Source organism: Rutidosis leptorrhynchoides, chromosome 1, assembly GCF_046630445.1.
Source record: "Rutidosis leptorrhynchoides isolate AG116_Rl617_1_P2 chromosome 1, CSIRO_AGI_Rlap_v1, whole genome shotgun sequence".
Taxonomy (NCBI): domain Eukaryota; kingdom Viridiplantae; phylum Streptophyta; class Magnoliopsida; order Asterales; family Asteraceae; genus Rutidosis; species Rutidosis leptorrhynchoides.
This window is the reverse complement of record NC_092333.1, coordinates 421,373,085-421,395,165: the sequence shown is the minus strand read 5'-3', so window position 1 is coordinate 421,395,165 and position 22,081 is coordinate 421,373,085. Positions and strand designations below refer to the sequence as shown.

The 22,081-nt window shown below is 34.2% G+C and overlaps 1 protein-coding gene and 1 long non-coding RNA gene across 2 annotated transcripts; both read left to right on the top strand.

Moving 5' to 3' along the window:
* The first annotated feature begins 13,491 nt into the window (after window positions 1–13,491).
* On the top strand, window positions 13,492–15,115 carry LOC139872210 (uncharacterized). The gene is made up of 4 exons (XR_011766935.1): window positions 13,492–13,659; window positions 14,256–14,315; window positions 14,416–14,530; window positions 14,718–15,115. It is a non-coding gene; the product is annotated as an uncharacterized lncRNA (long non-coding RNA).
* A 4,177-nt stretch (window positions 15,116–19,292) lies between these two features.
* LOC139872201 (glycine-rich protein A3-like) lies at window positions 19,293–21,579 on the top strand. Its single transcript, XM_071860042.1, has 3 exons — window positions 19,293–19,394; window positions 20,036–20,407; window positions 21,028–21,579. The coding sequence occupies exons 2-3, from the start codon at window positions 20,068–20,070 to the stop codon at window positions 21,306–21,308; spliced, it is 621 nt and encodes a 206-aa protein (XP_071716143.1). The 5' UTR covers window positions 19,293–19,394; window positions 20,036–20,067; the 3' UTR covers window positions 21,309–21,579.
* The last annotated feature ends 502 nt before the right edge of the window (window positions 21,580–22,081 follow it).

The following is a 22,081-nucleotide window of genomic DNA, read 5'->3' as shown; positions in this document are numbered from 1 at the left end:
TCGGGATCATATGTTGTTTTAAGGTTTGGCTTCCATGATTCATGGTTTTAACCGGTCCTCCTAGGAAGTGAGGGTTATCGTCGATAGTGAGTTCATCAAAGGAGATAACAAGTTCTCGTTTCGCAAAACACGTCTTTGAGTTGATACATCGAATGTAGGATAAACGGAGACCCAAAATGAGTCGGAAAATCTAAACGGCTAGCGACGGGTCCAAAACACCCCAAGAATTTAAAGGATCAAAATATCGCGGATTTAGCTTCCTACGTTTTCCCGAAACGGATTGCACCTTTCCAAGGTGCGACTCTTAACGTGACGCGGTTTCCCACGTGGAATTTAAAATGTTTACGTCTAACATCGGCGTAGCTCTTGGTGATTACGAGTCGCGTAGGGTTTTACCTGAATATGAATAAATTTTCTCGGTTGCTCATGAATAACCTCGGCCCCGGTGAATTGATCATCGTTTACTTGGTTCGACAAAGGAGAATGACGTTTCCGGTCACATGTGGTTTCAAAAGGAGTGACGTTAAAACTCGAATGAAAATCATTGTAGTACGAGGATTCGGTTAAAGGAAAATACTTTTCTCAAGTAAATTTGAAGTTGGTAATACAAACTTGTATTATGGTTTCCAAGGTTTAAATCGCATGTTTGTTCGGTCCGTCGGGTTGTGGATGGTACGCGGTACTCATGTCTAAACGCGGTCCCGAGGCTTTTTGTAAGGTACTCCAAAATCTAGAAGTGAAACGAGGATCTCGATCCGAAACGGAGTACATTCCGTATGGTATATTTGGACAAGTTTGTTAGGACAAGTTTCTCAAGAAAATTCGCGTCGCGGAAGATTTATCGGTTTCCAAAAACGTTCGTCGGGGCTATTCACCCTCGAGGCGAGTACTAGTATAACGTGAAGAGTCTCTCTCCATTGAGAATTTAAAATAAAAGATTTCCTGAACCGGAATTACGAGTGTAAGGCGAGAGAAGTTTCCGCCTCGATGCGAGCATAATGAGTAAATCGTAATTAGTCAATAAGACTGTGCGAGGACGAGATAGTATACACGTGTAACATACGGTTGAAGTCGAGAGGAATCGGTAATTCATTCGGAAGCATAAGTACAGTTCGACAAAAGTCGAAGGGGTGTCCCCGGTATGGTTGTTATCAATATTCTCGGAGTTTTCGGATGTCCAAACATGAAAGGATGAAGTCATGTACATGGCACATGGTGGTGTTTAGGTTGATCGAGTCTAACCACCATCACGCGTCACTAGAACTTTGGTATGTCTTACCGTAATATAACCACGTTGATCGAGTGTCGTTATATTACGCTAACTCATACCTCCATTCCCACATAACTCTATAGATTCAAGTTCGTGTCATCGCGAAAATCTAAAATGAACAAAATGTAACGACGTCTCAAACGTGACTCGTATTAAATCGAAATAGTTTCTACAACTCTAAAGAAGCGTTTCCCCGCGGGAAGTGTATAAACGATTGTTAACGTCAAATCGGTTCGATTCAAACAATAATGTATTTAGGTATGAAAAGAGTAACGAGTAGCACGCAACCGTAGTGGTAATTGTTGATGACGATACTCACCTAGAGTAGTGATGGTAGTAACACCAAAAGTAGATAGTAAGAAACACCAGTGGGAAACCGATAGTAAGTTGAAACGGTGGCAAATAACAATCCGGGAGACAGAGTTCCCGAACAAGTGTGACTAATGAAGTCGTCGTCTTCCATACGTGTATGAATCATGAATTTACGTGTGTTACCAAAAAGTGGCGGAATACGAGTTCGTATGATGAAGGTTGGGTACCATTAAAAAGTTTGCTTAAGAATGATTCAAGTATAATGCACAAGTAGTCAAGTAAGTGCTATCTATAGCAAATGTATGTCAGAATGCAAATGCTAACTATCCGGTTGTAGTCTAGACTCACTAATGCGTCCTAACGACTCTGTTAGACACACTAATGCACGTCCTAGTTCCCTACAACCAACGCTCTGATACCACTTGTAGCGACCCGACCAAAACCGTTATTGACGGCGCCGTTAACTTAGGTCCCGTTGCGTGGTCGTAGTCCCTATATGAGACTCGTTTGACCAAAATTATGTCGCATTCATTTGAAAGGTACAAGACTTGCAAGTTTAGTTTACAAACCGTTCGACAACAAGTCTAAGTTTACAAAAGTCATAAAGTATGAATGAAATAACTTGCGACATAATTAGTTTGAAACCACAGTTGCTATAAATAGCGTAAGTATGTAAACAAAAGTTTGAATCCAAAGGTGCTATCACTAGCGTATGCATGTATGTATGCTTGACTCCAAGCATGAAATCAGAGTATATGCATGTATGCTTGACCCCAAGCAAGTATGAATGTACGCGGAAGCATGTATCAAATAGCCATGTATGAACCTGAGAAAACATAGAAGAATCTGTCAACGCAAAAACGTTGGTGAAATCATAGGTTTGAGTAAGTGAGTAAAAGTAAAGTAAGTCGAACCACAAGATTTGCAAAGTTGAAATAATAGTAGTACATTCTAAAAGTTAATATTCACGAGCACCCAATTATCAAAGCTTAACGTTCCGTCCGTTGAATACCCCATCAATTAGTGCTAGAACAACACTGTTCCCGAAAATATATTTCATCCGTAGACGGTAGCGAACCGTCAAGGATGAGGGTTGTCAACCCAATATGGCCATATAACATAAGTTCTCGCTTACACCATCTGATGTAACTAATGATAATCGGATTGAGGATTTTTGTTCTAAACTCATATGTAGAATGTTTGTTTTCCCGTTCTTGTGTTCACTTAGTTCAAAAGAATCGTTTATGTTTTCTCATCCCAAAAGTAAGTTCAAAAGAGTAAAAAGTGGGACTATGATCTCACCTCGAGTGCACGAGTATAAAGGTACTTCAACAAGTAAACGTGTGCATGAAAGTTGCTTAGCCTTGACCTAAACAAGTAAGTTATATCAATTAACCGGTTACGACACAAGGTCGGGTGAAATGTGTTCAATTAGTCCTATGGCTCGTTACGACTCGAATAGTATAGCATGTGAATCACGTTGTCAAGTTTCATGCAAGAATCAAGTATAAAAGCATGTTAGAACGATTGTATAAAAGTTTGGTTAAGTTTGACTAAAAGTCAAACTTGGTCAAAGTCAACGAAAAAGTCAACACGTTCGGGTCGGGTCCCGAACTATTTTTCTAATCTTAGAAATCATATATGAGCATGTTGGCCAAGTTACATGTTAATCGGAGGTGCGTAGCATAGCAAACATTTTTCGAAATTTGACAAAGTAGGTCAGAATCTGACCACGGCATATGCCGCGCCGCGACAAAGCTGGCCGCGCCGCGGCATTACACGCGAGCTGATACCTGGCCAGTTTCAGTTTTCTAAGTCTCAACCCAAAACCTTTTTATGCATAAAACACAAACCGCAAACACTTAGAACTCGCATCTTATATCGTTGGAAAGCTCTTTTGACAAGGAATACAATTAACTACCTTTCACAAGCAAAAACATCAATTACAATAACCAAAAACTCGTCAATTGATCAAGAAAGGTTAATTTTCAAAGTTTCAAGTTCGTAAAACGTATTTTATGATTCGGGAATCCAATTTACACATACGATATGCCGTTTTGAAGGTAATGAAGCATACATTACAACTAAACACTTACTAATAACATTTCATGGCATTCGAAACATCAAAAGCTCGTTTTAAGTCTATCAAACCCTAACCAAAATCCGCCAAAATCAATATTCATGTTTTTGAAGTTTCCTTAATCAACCTACGCATCAAAACGAAGCTAGTGATACTAGTAACACAATTAAAACATGCACTTTAACAATCTAACAACATTAACTCATCCAAAATCAAGGATTAAGCTAACCCATTTCAAATGTTCAAACTAGTTACTCAAAACAACGAATCGAGCAAACAAAACATATATTCATGTTATACACGAGCCATAGACACTAACTAACACCATTTCAAGTCAAAAACACGAATTTAAAGAAATCTAGAGTTTTAGAAATGTTACCCAAACGAGATGAAGTTTGTATCAAAATGTAGAGGATGAAGAGAGGATCACGAAAATGTAATCGGATTTGTTGTGAGCTTCCAAGATTGAATTTAGATGATGAATGATTGAATTGGGTGTTTGTGTGTGTGTTCTTGATAGAGAGAAAGAGAGAGAGAGGTGGAGGTGATTGAATGGAGGAGGGTGAAGGTTGACTAGTTGACCTAGTCATCTCTTTGCCCTCTTGGCAAGTTTAGTCCCTCAAGTTTCAAAGCGGGTGCGGGAATTAACCAAACGAATATTTTAAAAACGCTCGAGTAGACGAGTGATGTTATAATTAAATAGCGGGAATATAATGAACGTTACTCACGGAAACTATTAATTTAAATACGAAAGATTATGTTTTAAAAAAAAAAGACGGTGTTAAAATTAAATTTAACGGAAAAACGCGGGATGTTACAAACACAAACCCTAGATTACTCAAAATTTGAAGTTTAAGGCTTCTAATCATTTTAAATAGCATCAATCTAGGTTATACAAGCATAATACATAAGCAATTTAAGCATAATTACACTAAAAAGGCATCAAAATCGAATTGGGTATAAAATTGCTCAAGAACACTAATTTTCGGATTAAATGGTGTTTAGGTGTAGAAATTTACCGTTTTTCTTGAGTAATTCCTTGATAGCATCCTTCTCAACATGATTTTACTAAAAAATGTGATGATTTTTGGTGAAAAAATTCGATTTTTGTGTGTATTTTTCGGGTTTTTTCGCAGTTATTTTGGGGTGTGGTGGTGTGCAACTGATCTGTTCGGCCTTTTATTTTTTTTATGTATTTTTTGTCCTCCTCGAGTCGCGGTGTTTGTGCTCTTAAAACTCCGCGAGTCGCGGCGTTTATTATTATTATTTTTTTTTATTATTTTTTTTCTAAATCTTTAACTTATAAAACAAATATTAATTAATTTTAAAAATTTTGTTTCCCTTGTTATTTAGGACGAGGTCGTTTCGGATCGATGTCCTAGTCCGTCCCTCGACAAAATTTTAAAATTTGTCTTTTTTTAGCGATTGTTTTAAAAGCTAAGATTTTTGGGTTTTTTAATGTTTTTGGCATACTTTAATTCAATAAGATTAAAAATAATGATAATAAAAGTTCTCGTCCCTCCCTTGGGTAAAGCAATTTCGGTTCAACGACCTAGTCTTTAACTTACGACGAATTTTAAAATTCATATTTTTAACTTAGCGAAATAAAGTAAATTTTTGTTTTTAAATTCACACCAAACTTAAATTTAAAATGCATAAAATTAAAAATTCACACCAAACTTAATTTTAAAATGAATAAAATTAAAATTCAAAATTCACACCAAACTTATATTATATTTTTGTTTTTATACATTAAAAATATCAATTTTTCAAATATTTACAATTTTAAATATATTAATTTTAAAAAGTTTACAATATTATTTTAATTTTTATATATTAATTTTAAAACATGGTAAAAATAAAATTAAAAATCTTTTTGGCTTTTATCCCACTTTAATCAATCAAATATTATCAAAAATATGCGCCCCTCTTTTCGGTAAAGTAATTTCGGTTCCATGACCTAATTTAACTCATGACGAATTTTTGAAATATTTTGTGTTGATTGATTAAAGATATTTATACCTTAAGAATAAACGTTAAATTTCGCAGTGATGTAATAATTTTTTGTATGATATCAATAATTTCGGTCGCAAGACCTAATTTCATCGAATACCAATTTAATATTTTATAGCGAACAAAGTAGCGTTTATTATCAAAAGGTTAAAAATAAAAATAAAAATAAAAACTGTACAAACTTACCTGTGAAATATAATTCTTAGTAATATGCTCTAGCCCACTCATAAGATAGTCGGACTAATTGATTTTCCATGGCTACATAGGCGTAACCTCGAGCATTTAATGTTTTTTCTTCTAAACATATGAACGGTCCATCTCTGCATAAAGTAACAAATTCGGTGTTTGAAAAGGTTTGATTATTTGAACATTTACCTTCGTGTGACCATTTTCCGCATTTGTGACATTTTTCAAGGTGTCGTGCTCTTCTTTTCGCTGCGGATTTTGATTTTCCTTTACCAAATTGTAACTTATTATCTTCGCATCTGGATTCTTTTCTTACTCTGTCCAATCTTTCTCTGATTACTGATACCAGTTCACTCGGTAGTGTGTCATTATTACGTTTAGTAATCAAAGCGTGTAGCATTAGACCATGGTTTAATTCACAGGCAGTCTTCATTTCATAAAAACCTAAAAAAAATAAAAATTCAGAATGGGGGGAGAAGACTAGTTCTTTAGGGTCTGCTAGGGAAAGACCATTCGGGTTCCATTTTCGAGAACTACACGAAAACAGAAAATCTAACTCTAACAGAAATACATATTATCCTTTAAAGACTTGATTCTCCCCACACTTAGTTAGCTGTGGTATCGAAATTGTGATTAACTTCGTTGTCGACTTCCATCGGACTATCTATGTAGTGTTTAACTCTGTGACCATTAACTTTAAATTCAATCCCATTTGACTTTATTAATTCTATTGTTCCGTATGGGAAAACTCTTTTGACTATGAATGGTCCAGACCATCTTTATTTTAATTTTCCAGGAAATAGCTTGAATCGTGAATTGAAAAGAAGAACTCTATCTCCTTCTTTAAATTCTTTTGAACTTCTGATTCTTTTATCATGCCATTTCTTCGTCCTTTCCTTATAGATTAACGAATTTTCGTATGCTTCATGTCTTAATTCTTCTAATTCGTTTAATTGACTTAATCGTAGACGTCCAGCTTCATGTAAATCAAGATTACATGTCTTCAAAGCCCAAAATGCTTTGTGTTCAATTTCTACTGGAAGATGACATGATTTTCCATAAATGAGTCTAAAAGGTGTGATTCCAATTGGAGTTTTGTAGGCTGTTCTAAAAGCCTAGAGTGCATCCTCCAATTTTATGGACCATTCCTTCGGATATGATCCTACGGTTTTTTCTAGAATACGTTTTAAAGCTCGGTTGGTATTTTCAACTTGTCCACTTGTTTGTGGATGATATGCGGTGGAGATTTTATGAGTTACTCCATATCTTTTGAGAACTTTCTCAAGTTGATTATTACAGAAATGAGTGCCCCGATCACTTATTAAAGCTTTCGGTGTTCCAAACCTTGCAAAAAGACGTTTTAAAAAGTTGACTACAACTCGTGCATCGTTAGTTGGGAGAGCTTGTGCTTCCGCCCATTTAGATACATAATCAATGGCTACGAGAATATATAGATTATTATGAGATTTTGGAAATGGACCCATAAAGTCAATGCCCCAAATGTCAAATACTTCACATACTTGAATGACATTTTGTGGCATTTCATCACGTTGACTTATTTTTTCGGCCCTTTGACAAGCATCACAGGATTTGCAAAGAAGGTGTGCGTCTTTGTAAATTGTAGGCCAATAGAATCCAGCATCATAAACTTTTCTTGCTATGAGTTGAGGCCCATAATGCCCTCCTGTTGGTCCTGTGTGACAATGGTTTAAAATTTTACTAGCTTCATCTCCAAATACACATCGGCGTATTATTCCATCTGGACAACTTTTAAATAGATGTGGATCTTCCCAGAAATAGTGTTTTATATCACTAAAGAATTTCTTTCGTTTTTGGTACGATAATCCTTTTTCAAGGAATCCACATACTAAGTAGTTTGCATAGTCTGCAAACCATGGAATTTCATTATAATCTATCTTCAATAGATATTCATCAGGAAAGTTGTCTTGTATGGCCGATTCATTTAGAACTTCTAATTCAGGATTTTCAAGACGAGAAAGATGATCAGCGGCGAGATTTTCTGCTCCTCTTTTATCTCGGATTTCAATATCGAACTCTTGTAATAGTAAGATCCAACGGATTAATCTTGGTTTGGCATCTTGTTTCGAAAATTGGTATCTAAGAGCAGAATGGTCGGTATAGACCACCGTTTTTGCTATAACGAGATATGAACGAAATTTGTCAAAAGCAAAGACAATAGCAAGGAGTTCTTTTTCAGTAGTTGTGTAATTTGTTTGTGCTCCTTGTAACATCTTACTAGCATAATATATAGGTTGAAATCGTTTTTCAATCCTTTGTCCTAAAACGGCTCCCATTGCAAAATCACTTGCATCGCACATAAGTTCAAACGGTAGATTCCAATTTGGAGTTATCATGATCGGCGCATTAGTGAGTTTCTCTTTAAGAATATTAAAAGATTTGATACATTCATCTGAAAAGATGAATGGAGCATTCTTTTCTAGGAGTTTATTTATAGGAGTGACAATTTTAGAAAAATCTTTTATGAAACGTCGGTAAAAACCGGCATGCCCTAGAAAACTCCTAACTCCTCTAACATTGGTGGGATGTGGAAGTTTAGCAATTACATCTACTTTAGCTCTATCCACTTCAATTCCTTCCTTTGAAATTTTATGTCCAAGAACGATGCCTTCTTTAACCATGAAATGGCATTTCTCCCAATTAAGTACTAGATTTGATTATTCACATCTAATAAGCATTCGTTCAAGATTAGCTAGACATGCTTCAAAAGTATCACCGAAGACTGAAAAGTCATCCATGAAAACTTCCATGCATTCTTCTATCATGTCGTGAAAAATCGCCATCATGCACCTTTGAAAGGTTGCAGGGGCGTTGCAAGTCCAAATGGCATGCGTTTGTAAGCAAAAGTACCATAAGGGCACGTGAATGTGGTTTTCTCCTGATCTTCGGGTGCTATTGGAATTTGAAAATATCCGGAAAAACCATCTAGAAAACAATAGTAACTATTTTCGGCTAATCTTTCCAACATTTGATCAATGAAAGGTAAGGGAAAGTGATCTTTTCTGGTGGCGTCATTTAATTTTCTATAATCAATACATACACGCTATCCTGTTACAGTCCTAGTAGGAATAAGCTCATTTTTCTCATTTGTAATGACAGTCATGCCACCCTTCTTAGGCACGCATTGAACTGGGCTTACCCATGGACTATCAGAAATTGGATAAATTAAACCTGCATCTAGCAGTTTAATAATTCCGTTTAATGACCGGTTTGTCGATTTTTAAAACTTTAGTCGCAGTTAAAACCTAATGTAAAATATTAAAAATAAATAAAAGACTAAATTTAAAGCGTAAAGTAAATAACGATAATGAAATTGCGATAAATAAAAGTGCGATAAAATAAAATTGCGATAATTACAAATTGCGATAATTAAAAGTGCAATTAAATACAATGACAATAAATAAAAGTGCGATAATTAGAAGTGCAATTAAATGTAAAATAAAGGAAATTAAATATGAAATAAAAGAATTATGCGTATTTAAACTTCCGTAATCATGATGTTTGACGTGTTGATTTTAGTTTTATGCCCATGGGTTAATTGTCCTTTGTCTTGGATTATTTAATATGTCCGTCTAGTTTTTGTCCATAACAGTCCATCAGTCATAAATATAAAGTGCGAGTATCCTCGTCAGATTATCCTTATACCCGAAGTTAAATAATCCAACTAATTGGGGACTTAAACTGTAACAAGGTTTTATTACTTTGTTTAATAATTACACCAGGATATCGACTGCGTGTAACCCAAGGTTTTAATACTTTGTTATCAATTATGCCAAGTGTCCTTGTACATAATTTCACCCATGTTTTAATAATTCTAGTGGCTATTAATCCATTCCCGTATCCGGTTAAATGAACGATTATTCGTACATATAAATACCCCGCCCATCGTGTCCGATTGAGTGTATATGGTTATTTATAGGGACGTCCAATTGTAAATCTTTATATTAAAATTAACAAACTATCATTTAGTTAAACAAATATAAAGCCCATTAATAGCCCATAGTCTAATTTCCACAAGTGTCGTTCTTTTGTCCAAACCTCAATTATGGTACAAAGCCCAATTACCCAATTTTAATATTTTTAGCCCAACATCATGATTACTTCGGATTAAATAAGCATAATAATAACTTAGCTACGAGACATTAAATTAAAAAGGTTGAACATAACTTACAATGATTAAAAATAGCGTAGCGTTACACGGACAGAATTTCGACTTACACCCTTACAACATTCGCTAACATACCCTTATTATTGGAAATTAAAATTATAATATAAATATAAATATTATACGTTGAGTAATAGAGAGATTGATATATGGATATTTTTTACGATCAAACTGCGTTTGCTTTTATAGGCAGTTTTTGAAATTGGGGCTCCGCGAGTCGTGGGATTTTTCTTCTTCAAACTCCGCAAGTCGCGGAGTTCGTAAAACCAGCTCACACCATTTTGTCTTTTAATTTGCCGACGGTTTATATATAATATAATATAATATATATATATATATATATATATATATATATATATATATATATATATATATATATATATATATATATATTAATTTTAAGAATTAATTATATATTATATTATATTCATGTGCATAGTTGACTTGTAATTTTTAGTCCATTGCGTCGAGCGTTGAGAGTTGACTCTGGTCCCGGTTCCGGATTTTCGAACGTCCTTGCGTACAATTTAATATCTTGTACTTTGCGTTTTGAATCTTGTACTCTTGTAATTCTGAGACGTTTCTTATCAATAATTGGAACCTCTTTGATTGTATTTTGTACTTTTGAGCTTTTTGGTCGTTTGCGTTTTCAATTCGTCGAATCTGTCTTTTGTCTTCACCTTTTATTATTTAAACGAAAATCACTTGTAAATAGAACAACTGCAACTAAAAGCTTGTCTTTCTTGAGGAATAATGCTATGAAATATATGTTCGTTTTTAGCATTATCATGTATATATTCTGCTGTTGCTTTTCATGATGAATATATATCTGCTATATGTGCTTAACCATTGTAAGCTATAGAAAGCTTGGATTTCATATATCATATCATATGAAATGATTTTTGCTTGAACTGATTTTTGACATGGTACATGTATTGATCTGTCATCCGTCATCCTGTTTCCGTAATGCATCACTATATAATACCTCTTTATGAATCAAAGGCGTACAGCTACTTAAATGGTATGATGTATACATGTTATTAAAATTGTATATCTATTTTTTATCTTCGCTCAGCAAAAAGTGTATAACCTTGTTGAAGTGGGTATGATGTATGATTGTTATTTTTACAATCAGTTACTGAAGGAAGTAAAACAGTTCAGATCCTTAAAAAATTAAATATTCAACTATGGTCTCTTATATAAGCCTAATATACAGATATACAGATAGGTTGGTTAGTATGAAAAATAACTCCATTTCAACTTGACTGGCCTGTTGTCTTATGTGTTTAAGTTTTCGTTATGTATTATTTATACCGGTTTTCATCAATTATGTTTTCCTTTTGTGAATTTCTTTCCTTACATTTGTGCTTATGATTTTTATGTGCTTGGTTTTGTTCTATGTTTTTTGTTTTTTCTCTATTGGTCTCGGTGATAACTCATCTGTATCTGTGATGTTCCCACTTTAATTCTACTGCTATGCCGAGTCTTTCATTCTGCAGTTTGTTATAGACTATGGAATATCATTTTGTCATATATAACTTATATATTACTTGCAATGACCTCAGGTAGAACGAAATAAAGTACTGCAACGACTAACTGATACAATGTCAAACAAACAATTTCGTCAGGTATATAATATATACGTAATTTTTCCTGCAGACATTGTAACATACGTACCCTATATAACTGTAATTTTTGTTATATTAATGATGACGACAGCTATATTTTCTTACGGTGAAAAATTTACTTCAGGCTGGAAATGGTATGTAGATGGAAAGAAAAAATCGTTTAAACTATGCGAGTCGACAATCTTTTTTCTTGAGCAGTTGCACGATTTACTTGCAGAAGAAATACCAATCGAATACTCTTCAGTTCTGTTTACATAATAAAAACAGCCCACCTATGTGTTCCCGTTTTGTTCACATATTTCCCCCTAATTTTGCCGTTTTATGCTTCTGGTACACACATTCTAGCTTCTTATTGGTTGTTACATTTGGAAACTGCTTCGGAATTATTGTTCCTACACATGCCTAAGACAGCCATTAACGCAGCGTGATCGAGCTTTTTTTGCCCCCATCACGCCCCCATAGCGCCGCTATGGGGCGCGATCGGTTTTTTTTCCGGCGTGATTCGAGCTTCACGGTGGGTGATGGTGTCGAGTTGCGAATGAGAGAGGGACACGTGGGCATTGGTGCAGGTGGGGTTGCAGGGAGCCGTTGAGAAGGAGCCGTTTGTTTGTTTGTTTTTTTTTTTTTCCCTTAAATGTATTACATCTCTATATATATATACTAAACTACATCTCATATCTATATACACTCTCATTTAAATCCCAATTCTCTCTAAAAATCTAACATTTCTCAAAATCCCAAAAAATGTCTCAACATCAAGATCCAAACGAGCCCGGTTCTGGTAACCTCTACAATTTCGGCTCGCCGAATTTTCCCGGTTCAAGCTCAAATTCCCCGCAAAATGTTCGGGGTACTCGACCAATTGGCAATATGTCTCAACAAAATCTTCTTAACGATTTCAATAATTCGAGCTTCTTTTCACAATTTCTAAATACACAACAAATGCATCACAATTATCAACAACAATACCACCAACCATTTAACCAATCATTTAACCAACCATTTAACCAACCATTTCAACAACAATTTTCATCACAATTTTCTCATTTCTCACAACCTGGTATGGTGCCATTCCAACTATCAAATACCCAACCATGGACACAAACACTTCAAACCTTCACACCTCTAAATAACGAAGAAGTGGAAGAAATTCGTGGTGGGGAGCAACAACCAAATGTACGGGTTCGACCAAGTCATAAACGAAAAGGAAAAGAAGTAGCAAAAGAACCACAACACAAAAAAATGTGGACTCCTCCCGAAGAAATTTGGTTGGCTAAGTGTTGGTTCGATTGCTCGGAAGGTGGGGTTCACGGTAACTCGCAAAGAAACACGGCTTTTTGGGCTAGAGTACGAAATAAGTTTAATAATAATGATTCTGGGTATTCAAGAAAAAGATGGTCGAGCGTTACAAATAATTCATTTCAAGCGACGAGGACGACGCCGAGTAGTTTTAATTTCTAGTAATTTAATAAAGTCATGGTGTAATGGTATTTTAGAATTTCTTAAGTATTGTTTTTTTAGGACTTTAATAAATTGTAATCATTTAATTTTATTAATTTAAGTGTGTTTTTATTAATATAAACTATTTTATATGTTATATTTTTATAAAAAAATGATTTTTGTAAATAAAATTAATCAATGAAAAAGAAAAACTAAATAAAAACGTGGGACCAATTTAACGTCCACCACTACAAACTCCATCACGCCCTCACCTCCGTCACATTTGCCAACTCAGCATTATACCCTTAAAAAAAAAAAAAAAAAAACATCACCCATCACCCATCACCACTGGATAAGGTCTAAGTTTCTTTAACTAAGTTAATTCTCTCCTCATTTTCTAACCGGCCTCCCTATTACAGAATTCCTTTTTCTCTCTGTGTTCCAGGCAAACGAAATGGTGGATATTGTGACTGCTCCTGGCGATTGCTTCTTGCGAGCTGTGTCATTGCTATGATCTTTTTTACCGGTAATTTCTATTCCGTCTTTACCCGTCGTCTACAATATAGTGGTTCCCGTTGGGTCTTGAATTGTGGTTTGTTTCCTAATTTGTATCAATTTATGGTTATCGATTTTGCTGGTTAGTTGTTGGCAATTTTGCGATTTAGAGGACGGATTATGATTTAATTCTTTGATTTGTTAATTTTTTGCTTGGATGTTTCGGTTACAAAAAAAAGGGTTTTTTTTTTTTCAGTTTGTGTGTTGCGATCTCAGGCTAGGGTTTATGATTTGTTGGGTTTATCTTGGTAATTTTGATATTTGGAAGTCGAATTGGTTACAAAAATAAAATAAGGGTTGTTTTCGGTTGTGGATTTAACCCGTACGAACACCGCCACAACTATCTCCATCGTCCCTTTTGTTAGATGTTGTTCTTCTGTTGTTTGATTGCAATTTTCGTTGTAAGTAGTTTCGAAATTTGTATTGTGTATCGTGTGTGTGGATTTGTTTGTGATACTTCCATTATTATCGGGGACATATTTGGTGGTGGTTGTGGCTTACAATGTACAGCCAGGATGATCAACCATGTAGATATTAATTGTCCATGATTTGGTTGATGTTTTGCAGTTATGTTCTTCTGAAACAAAAGCTGATATTTGTGCTGCTTTGAATTATATTACAGACATGGTAACAATACCTTTTGCAATTCTGCTGTGAACATATGTTTGTCGGGATTTTGATTGCAATACTTTGTTCAGAAACATCTGGTTTTCTTCTTTTTTTACAGCAACAAAAAAAGATCATATCTTGAGATCAAATGAGGATATTACAGGCGCGCGAAGCTGTACGAGCATGAGGTGGAGAAAGCAAGTGTTTTTACGCCGGGACTTCTTTCAATAAAGGTAGATATCTCAAAAGACATGTGCATTATATATATTTTCTTATACATAGCTGTCTTTTATATGTTAATATGTTATAACATCATAAATTGGAATAAAGTAGTTCCTGATCCAATATCAGTTTTAAGTGGTGATAAATTGCTTGCAATGATTGTCACTTATGTTTTTTTGTCTTTTGTTATGAAAATAGGTGTCTGAATACCCTGTCAGAGACCGGGAGTCCCTAATTGAAACGCTAATTGAAATGTTGATCAAGGAGTTTGGAAAACAGAATTTGCAATCATTTGGAGAAAATTGTTGAAATGCAACGTTAGTTGTTATTGACGTTTGTATCGTGGATGTAGAATGAACATGATGTGGATGTAGCAACAGTAGCATTAACCTGAAATTTGGATGGGTCATAACACTAATGCATGTTCTTTAAGATGTTGGTTGCATATATTATTGCTGGAACTGTTATTATCCTTTCTAATAAATTGTAGTAACGTAAACTAATTGTTAATAACCATTTGATTGCAACATAGGTCATAAAACGCAGCTGAAGCGCGTCTGGACCTTTTTCTAGTTTACTTCATTCAACGACCCCACCTATTTTACTTAATTTTTTACATTTCTTTCAGTTTTATAACAAAATAGATTTTCCCAATCATGCAACATTTTCTTTTTCGTTTTAGTTAACAAAAAAGACATTTTCGTTTTAGTTAACAACATTTTCTTTTGCTAACATCTTTATTTTTCTTTTTGGTTAACAAAAAGGACTTTGCTTTCTACAAAATTTTTTATATCAGTTTCATTTCAAATTTAATTTATTGTGAAATACATAACCGTCGTGGCAACGCACGGGCTCGTTTACTAGTTAGAACCAATGGTGTAATTTGACAAGTATTTTACAAAAAGTGTACGGACTATTTTGATATAAACTTTTTTTTTTATATAAAAAATGGATTGTGCGTAATTTCCCATGTAAAATTTAAATAACTTCATTAAGTTGAATCTGAACTTAATTTCATTTTATAAAGTATAAAGAATTACAAATCAACTTGTTTTATGTAATATAATACCTAGAGCTCGACTAGTTTTGATAATACAAACTCAAATTCGGCTTAGAGCTCGAATTATTATCCTTTTTAACAATGAATTATATACAATAAAATTTTATATCGATAGTTGATAAGGTATCTTTTATATACATTTTATGCACGTTATCGGTTCCTATTTTGGTTCATTTGACAAAGAATTTGATGACATATGATTGTTATTTGTGCAAGAAGATGATTTCAAGGTAAGAAGGTTAAAAAGGATCATCGAAGTTGATATAAGTGAAGAATTCAGCTCAAAAGTGAAAAAAACGAGAGAAAATGCAAGCTTGGCACCAGATGCAGCGCATCCTTCAAAGATACGACGCATCGTTGTATGTAAAGAGACCCATCTCGTAACGGTCAATTTAAGATGCGGTGCATGGGAACAGTACACAGAAAGGGATGTGGCGTATCCTTCAAAGATGCGGCGCATCGCCCTGTTTCTTTAGCTCCAAGTCAAGAAAATTCTATAAATCTATGGGATTTTGGCAGTTTTGGAGACGAATTCTGAAGAGAAAAGGTCGAATTTTTGGGGTTTTTCATCATTCTTCATAAATTCAAGCTAGGGCATCATCAAAATTAAAGATTGGATCAAGATTATCATTGGTACTTTTAGTTTTCATTATTCTAGTGATTTAATTTTGAATTTTATCATGAACACGAGTTTGATTGTTTCTTCTTTAATTATGTTAGGCTAAGACCTTGTGTGTTCACTTTGATGTAAGACTCATTATTATGGATTGTTCTATATTTTGATTTATTAAGATTATTATGCTTAATTAATTGTGTTGTTTCGATAGATCCATTGTTGTGATTATCTATTTACTTAATTAAATTATATAAGTTTATGAACTGGTTTATGTGAGTTTATCAATTCATAGCTTGTACTTCAACACTAAGTGATTTAGACACTCGCATGTGAGTGTAGATGATATTTGGATAATATTGTGACAACATAATCGTGTAGACTATATTGAGTGACCTTACTTGAACAAGATCTGTTCTATAGGGGGTTGCACGACGGTATCCTTGATATCTAAGTAGACTATATTGAGTGATCTTAGTAGTCTAGGTTTTACGTGAGTTTGACCAAGAAATGATCTCATTAATTAAATAGGGTAAAAATCTATGAGTAAGATTAATGTGAGTTAATTGAATTCATTATGTCTTAGTTTATTAATATTGTAAGATTGAGATAAGATATTATAACTTTAATAATGGTTTTAATTTCAAAAAAAACAATTCTAGTCAAATAGTACTTAGTCAGTAAATCGTCCGAATAAGTTTAAAAGTATGTAAATAAGGTCTTAAGGGTCATCATCATTCATCATTAAACAAAAGGTGTAAAGTAAGTTTCGTTCAAGCAAAGAGTTTAAAACAAAGGCTGAGTTCGATCAGTCACCACGGCCTCTATACCTACTGAAATAAGGTGAGACCAGTGGCCATGGCTCCGTATATGAGTTCTTTAGTTGTGGTAAAAATCCCCGAAGCAAACTCGTCTTCGTTTGACCGTGGCGACGGTCTAAGTGCGAGTAGGTCAGAATTTTCAGCACAACGTTAAATGGACATAGTGACGATCGGAGGGCCATAAATCCTAAACCGTAACTCGGATTAAGACGAGTCCTATATGAAAAGTTATCTAATCGAACAGAGCTATCTGAAAATCATAATTACAGTAGCCCAGGTCGTACGGGTCAGACACAGAAACAGTAGAACAGTAGGGTCAGTAGGTTCCGGTGGTTCTTGGTGCTCGATGCTTATCATGGTTCTCATCCTTGATGCATATAGCTTCAAGTGTACAACTTGTTGATGTGTTTGCATCATTTTCACCAAGGTTTGACCATCATAACCCAAGTGTAAGTCTAAGACATGAAGCACAACTCACTTAAGTGTTGCAAGTGTTTTGATGAACCAAAGTTACATCAAAGTCTTAGATTCAACACATACATGGAATGTAAAAGTAATATTAACCAAGTTTTGACTATTATGACACAAGTGTAGGTATAAGACATGTAGCACAACTCACTTAAGAGTTGTATGAAGTTTGATGAACCAAAGTTACATCAAAGTCTTAGATCTAACACATACATGAACTATAAAAGATATGTAGAACTTCAAACTTGAAAATAAACTAACTAATCAAGATCTTAAGATGTAGAACATAGTTCTTAGTTTGATCTTGAAGATCCAAAACTCAAAAGTCTAGATTTAACATAAGTGTACCAAGTTATAATTAAAGAAAGCTTACTTACATGTTCTTGAACTTTTAAAGTTAACTTTTAGTTCAAGATTAATGAGATCAAAGTTAACTAGTAACACTTGACCAATCTTAACCAACAAACATGAATTTAAAGTGCATAATATAAAGAAACAAGCTAAGTAAACAAGTAAATAAGTTCATGGGTTGCATACTTTAAAGATTCAAGCCTAAGTCTTGATCTTTAGAAAGTAAACTTTAAAGTTTACTTCATGAACTTCAAGTATGATTTACAACCATGAACTTACAATCTTTGAAACAATAAAGGTAGAATCATAAACTAGTGAGTTTATGTTCTTAAGTGTTCTTGTAATACAAGATAAAAGAAGAATGAAACTAGTAAGTTTGATTCTTGAAACTAGTAAAGAACAACAACTACTAGTAAGTAAACAATAATCAAAACAAGTAACAACAAACCAACAAGTAACTTTAACAAGTGAATGATGATGATGTTATTGTGGCTAGGCCACGGTTTTTAGCAAAGAAAAAAGAAGAAAAAGCTCGAATTGCTTACAAGTTTGTAGAGAAGTGTTTGAGAGAAATGAGAGAAAAAGTTTGAGAGATATTGCAAGTAATTTGTGTGTGTGTAAATGAGAGAGTAAATGAGAATGAAGTAATAAGGAATTTGAAAAAAAAAAACTCCCTCAATCCTAATGAGAGCCGACGGTTTTTGCAAGGACAAGGGGAAGGAAAATGTTCAATGGTCACTTACATGTAAAAGCTTAAAAGATTGGTTAAATGGGGTGGTTTCATGGGGATCATGGTGCAAGTATGTAGCAACTAGATTCTTTACTAGTTAATCTATCTAGTTTAGTTCCAAGGTAATACTTACATGGTAGGTTGGGCTAAAAAGTCCATTAAGAAGTAGGTTGGGCTTATAAGTACTCATTCAAGAATCCATTAACATTAATCAAGCTCAAGTTTCATGCAAGTAACAAATTAATTCAATTAAAGCCCATGTAACTAACTAATAACTATAGTTAATTAAAATGATTAATAAAATTAATCATGAATGTAAATAATATGTGAAAATATTATTCGTGTAAGTTTCGTGTGTCACAAAGACGTTTCGGGCATTTAAAGTCAAGTACGGGCAATCATGGCAACATGTAAATGTAATAACATACATTCGTTTAATCACAAGTATTAATAATAATAATTATTAATAGATAAACGTTGGAAAATCCAGGGTCGTTACTTTTAATATAGTGCTTATGTGTCGTTCATATTATTTAAAACGAACATAGTTTCTTTAGAGATCGTTATAATCGGTTTAATGTTGTATCACCGGAACTCCGGTTCTTTTATATATATACATATTAAATTAAATTAATATTTTTGCAAAAAAATAAAAAATTTACTTTTAATTAATTAAATTAATTATTATTACGTCAAAGAAAATAAAATAATCTATTATTAGCGTGTATGGCGTCACGCTATGTTATATAGACGCAGATTCATCCCAACCCAGTCAAAAGGTCTGCATTTGAGTAATTCAACTCTCTAAATTCCCTGCGAAATCATCAGTTTGGTAAGCGCTTCTATCCAAATTCTGCTAATTATAACTTCAATTCGCCATTACGATCTCTATAGTTTCTAATTTTAATCCCTTTAATTATTATGTTTATATCTCTTTTTTTGTGTTTTTGATTAAACGTGATCGCATTATTGACCATTACGCATATATAGATTAGATCGCATCCATCTATCTCATTTAGAATATAAATTAACTTGATTAAATCTATATTTAATCTCACAAAATGTCTATAACAACTGCAAAATTACGTATTAATTTACGCGTTGAAACGCGAATATCTTTGGAGGTTCAAATGAAAAGCGATCAAAAGTTACAAATGTTTTTTTTTTTTTTGTAGCTTTTTAGTTCAAATGTGAAGTAAAAGGGGGTGTTAGGATTTTCTATTTTATTTTTTCTGTAGTTTAATTAAAATCTAACAATTTGATCTGTTGATATTTTGTTTGGGCTTTGATCAACTTTTTTCTATTTCCCGTTTGAACCCAACCCTATAGATTCATATGAATTGTTCATACTAGTGTTATATGGTACTAATTGAGTTTGGAAACCATGATTTGAACACCACCTGTTTGAAATAATGTTATATATAATATAATGTACTGCTCCTTCTTAAACCTGTATCCGTTATTTGATTGTAGTGTTTGCATATTTGATATCAAGTTGAGAGAAAATGGGTGGAGACGGGAATAATAACGAACATGACAAAGGGTTGTTCGGTAATCTTGCTGGATACGCTGCTGGTGGTGGTCATTACCCACCCCAACATGGTGGTGGATACCCTCCTCAAGGAGCCTACCCACCAGCTGGTTACCCGCCACCTGGTGGATACCCACCCCAACATGGTGGGTATACTCCTTCGGGTGGTGGTGGATACCCTCCAGCGAGCGCTCCTTACCCTCCAACTGGCGGTGCTTACCCTCCAGCTGGATATCCTCCTAGTGGTGGCTACCCTTCTCATGGCTATCCGCCTGCGGGCTATCCCGGTCAATCAACTTCACACCAGTCAGGAGGTTAGTTGCTGTTGTCAACTTTAACTTCACAAATATTTTAACTTAATGTATTAGATATACTTAATATTTTATACTTATTTTTATTGTTACTACACCTGTATTATGTTAATCATTGCATTGAAATATTGAATGGATGATGAACAACCTTTTTCTTTGTTATTTATCAAAATTGATATCAAATTCTACTGAAGTAGAGCCATTTTAGAAGTGAGTTAGTCTATGTCTGTTTGTTTCTCTGGACATAAGTTTCTATATAATTGATCCCAGTGACTGTTTGGTGACATTGTCAGGTGTGCTGTATACGATGTGTTTGTATGTGTGAGTGTTTATGTAATAAGGAATAATCATAATAAGACGTCATTATGCTGCTTGAACAGTTAAAATTGTAATAAAATTTGATGGTGTTGAGTTCTTAGCAAGTTTTGATTGTTTCAGTGAACCTATAAATAAAGGAATAGGGAGATCTAAATAATTTATCGTGACCTCTAATATTCAGTATTACTGGTATAGTTAAATGGTTTATCACTTCAGTAGTGAAAGATGAAAATGACGATCTTTTGGTTCTGTTTTTTAAAACTATTTAATACTTTAATGATACCAAAATGTGTTGATCTTTATAGGACATGGACCTGGTATGGGATCAATGCTAGCTGGTGGTGCTGCCGCTGCAGCTGCTGCATATGGAGTTCATCAACTAACATCATCTCATGGTGGTCATGGGGGCCACAATGTGTCTCATGGGGCCCATAACATGATGGGCCCAATGGGTCACTATGGTGGGGGCCATTACAAGCATGGTAAGCACGGTAAGCATGGAAAGTTTAAGCATGGGAAGCATGGTAAGCATGGCAAGTTCGGAAAGCACAAGGGAAAGCACTCGGGCTACAAGAAATGGAAGTGATTTGCTTCTCAAATTCATATATCTGAGCCCTGTACTTTGGTTGGATGATCTTGGTTTGACTTTTACATGGTGTATTATGTAAATTACTTATTATGCTACTGAATGTTTGTAAGTGTGACCAATTAAAAAACATTTAGAATAAAAACTCAAAATTTTCTGTATATTCCCAACTTTCAACTGTACTGACAGGGTTGTTGCGATTTGGGTTTCCTCCTAATGTGTGTGAGGGTGATATATGATCGCGAATGTTGTTAAGTTCTCTCTGGTTGATGCCGATATTGCTATTAAGAAAAAAAAATTTATTTTGCTTGTGTAACCCGTTACAGGCACAAAAGGCCCCAATATGTTCATTGAAACAGAGAATAGGTTGTGATTGACACGTCTACATCTACATCTATCTACATCTACATATACCTTATTTGGAAATGGAAATGTCTGTCAATTTATCCCAGTATTGTTGATCAAAACCAGATGAATAAGATGTGGACTATGTTCATGTTAGGGTAGTGAAGCATACAGTTGAAGCCAAGTCGATTGTTTAAATGATGTAATGGTTGATATCTTAAGACTTTTATCTATCTGATCATTATAAGAGTCAAAAAGTAGAATTATAAATGATTTATTGAACCCTGTAGGCAGTATCGATATAACACTAATCAATTAAGTTAAAAAAAGCCTAGCTAATTGGATCTTCCATTTACAACCGTTAGTTTGATATACTGATATAAATATAATACAGTATATGTCTCCTGGATGGTTCGATTTATAGTCTT

What these genes read in the sequence shown, in the direction of transcription:
- LOC139872201 (XM_071860042.1), top strand. Translation starts at nt 20,068, where the DNA reads ATGGGTGGAGACGGGAATAATAACGAACATGACAAAGGGTTGTTCGGT. An exon ending in AACTTCACACCAGTCAGGAG is followed by an intron (nt 20,408 to 21,027) that starts GTTAGTTGCTGT and finishes TGATCTTTATAG; the next exon opens with GACATGGACCTGGTATGGGA.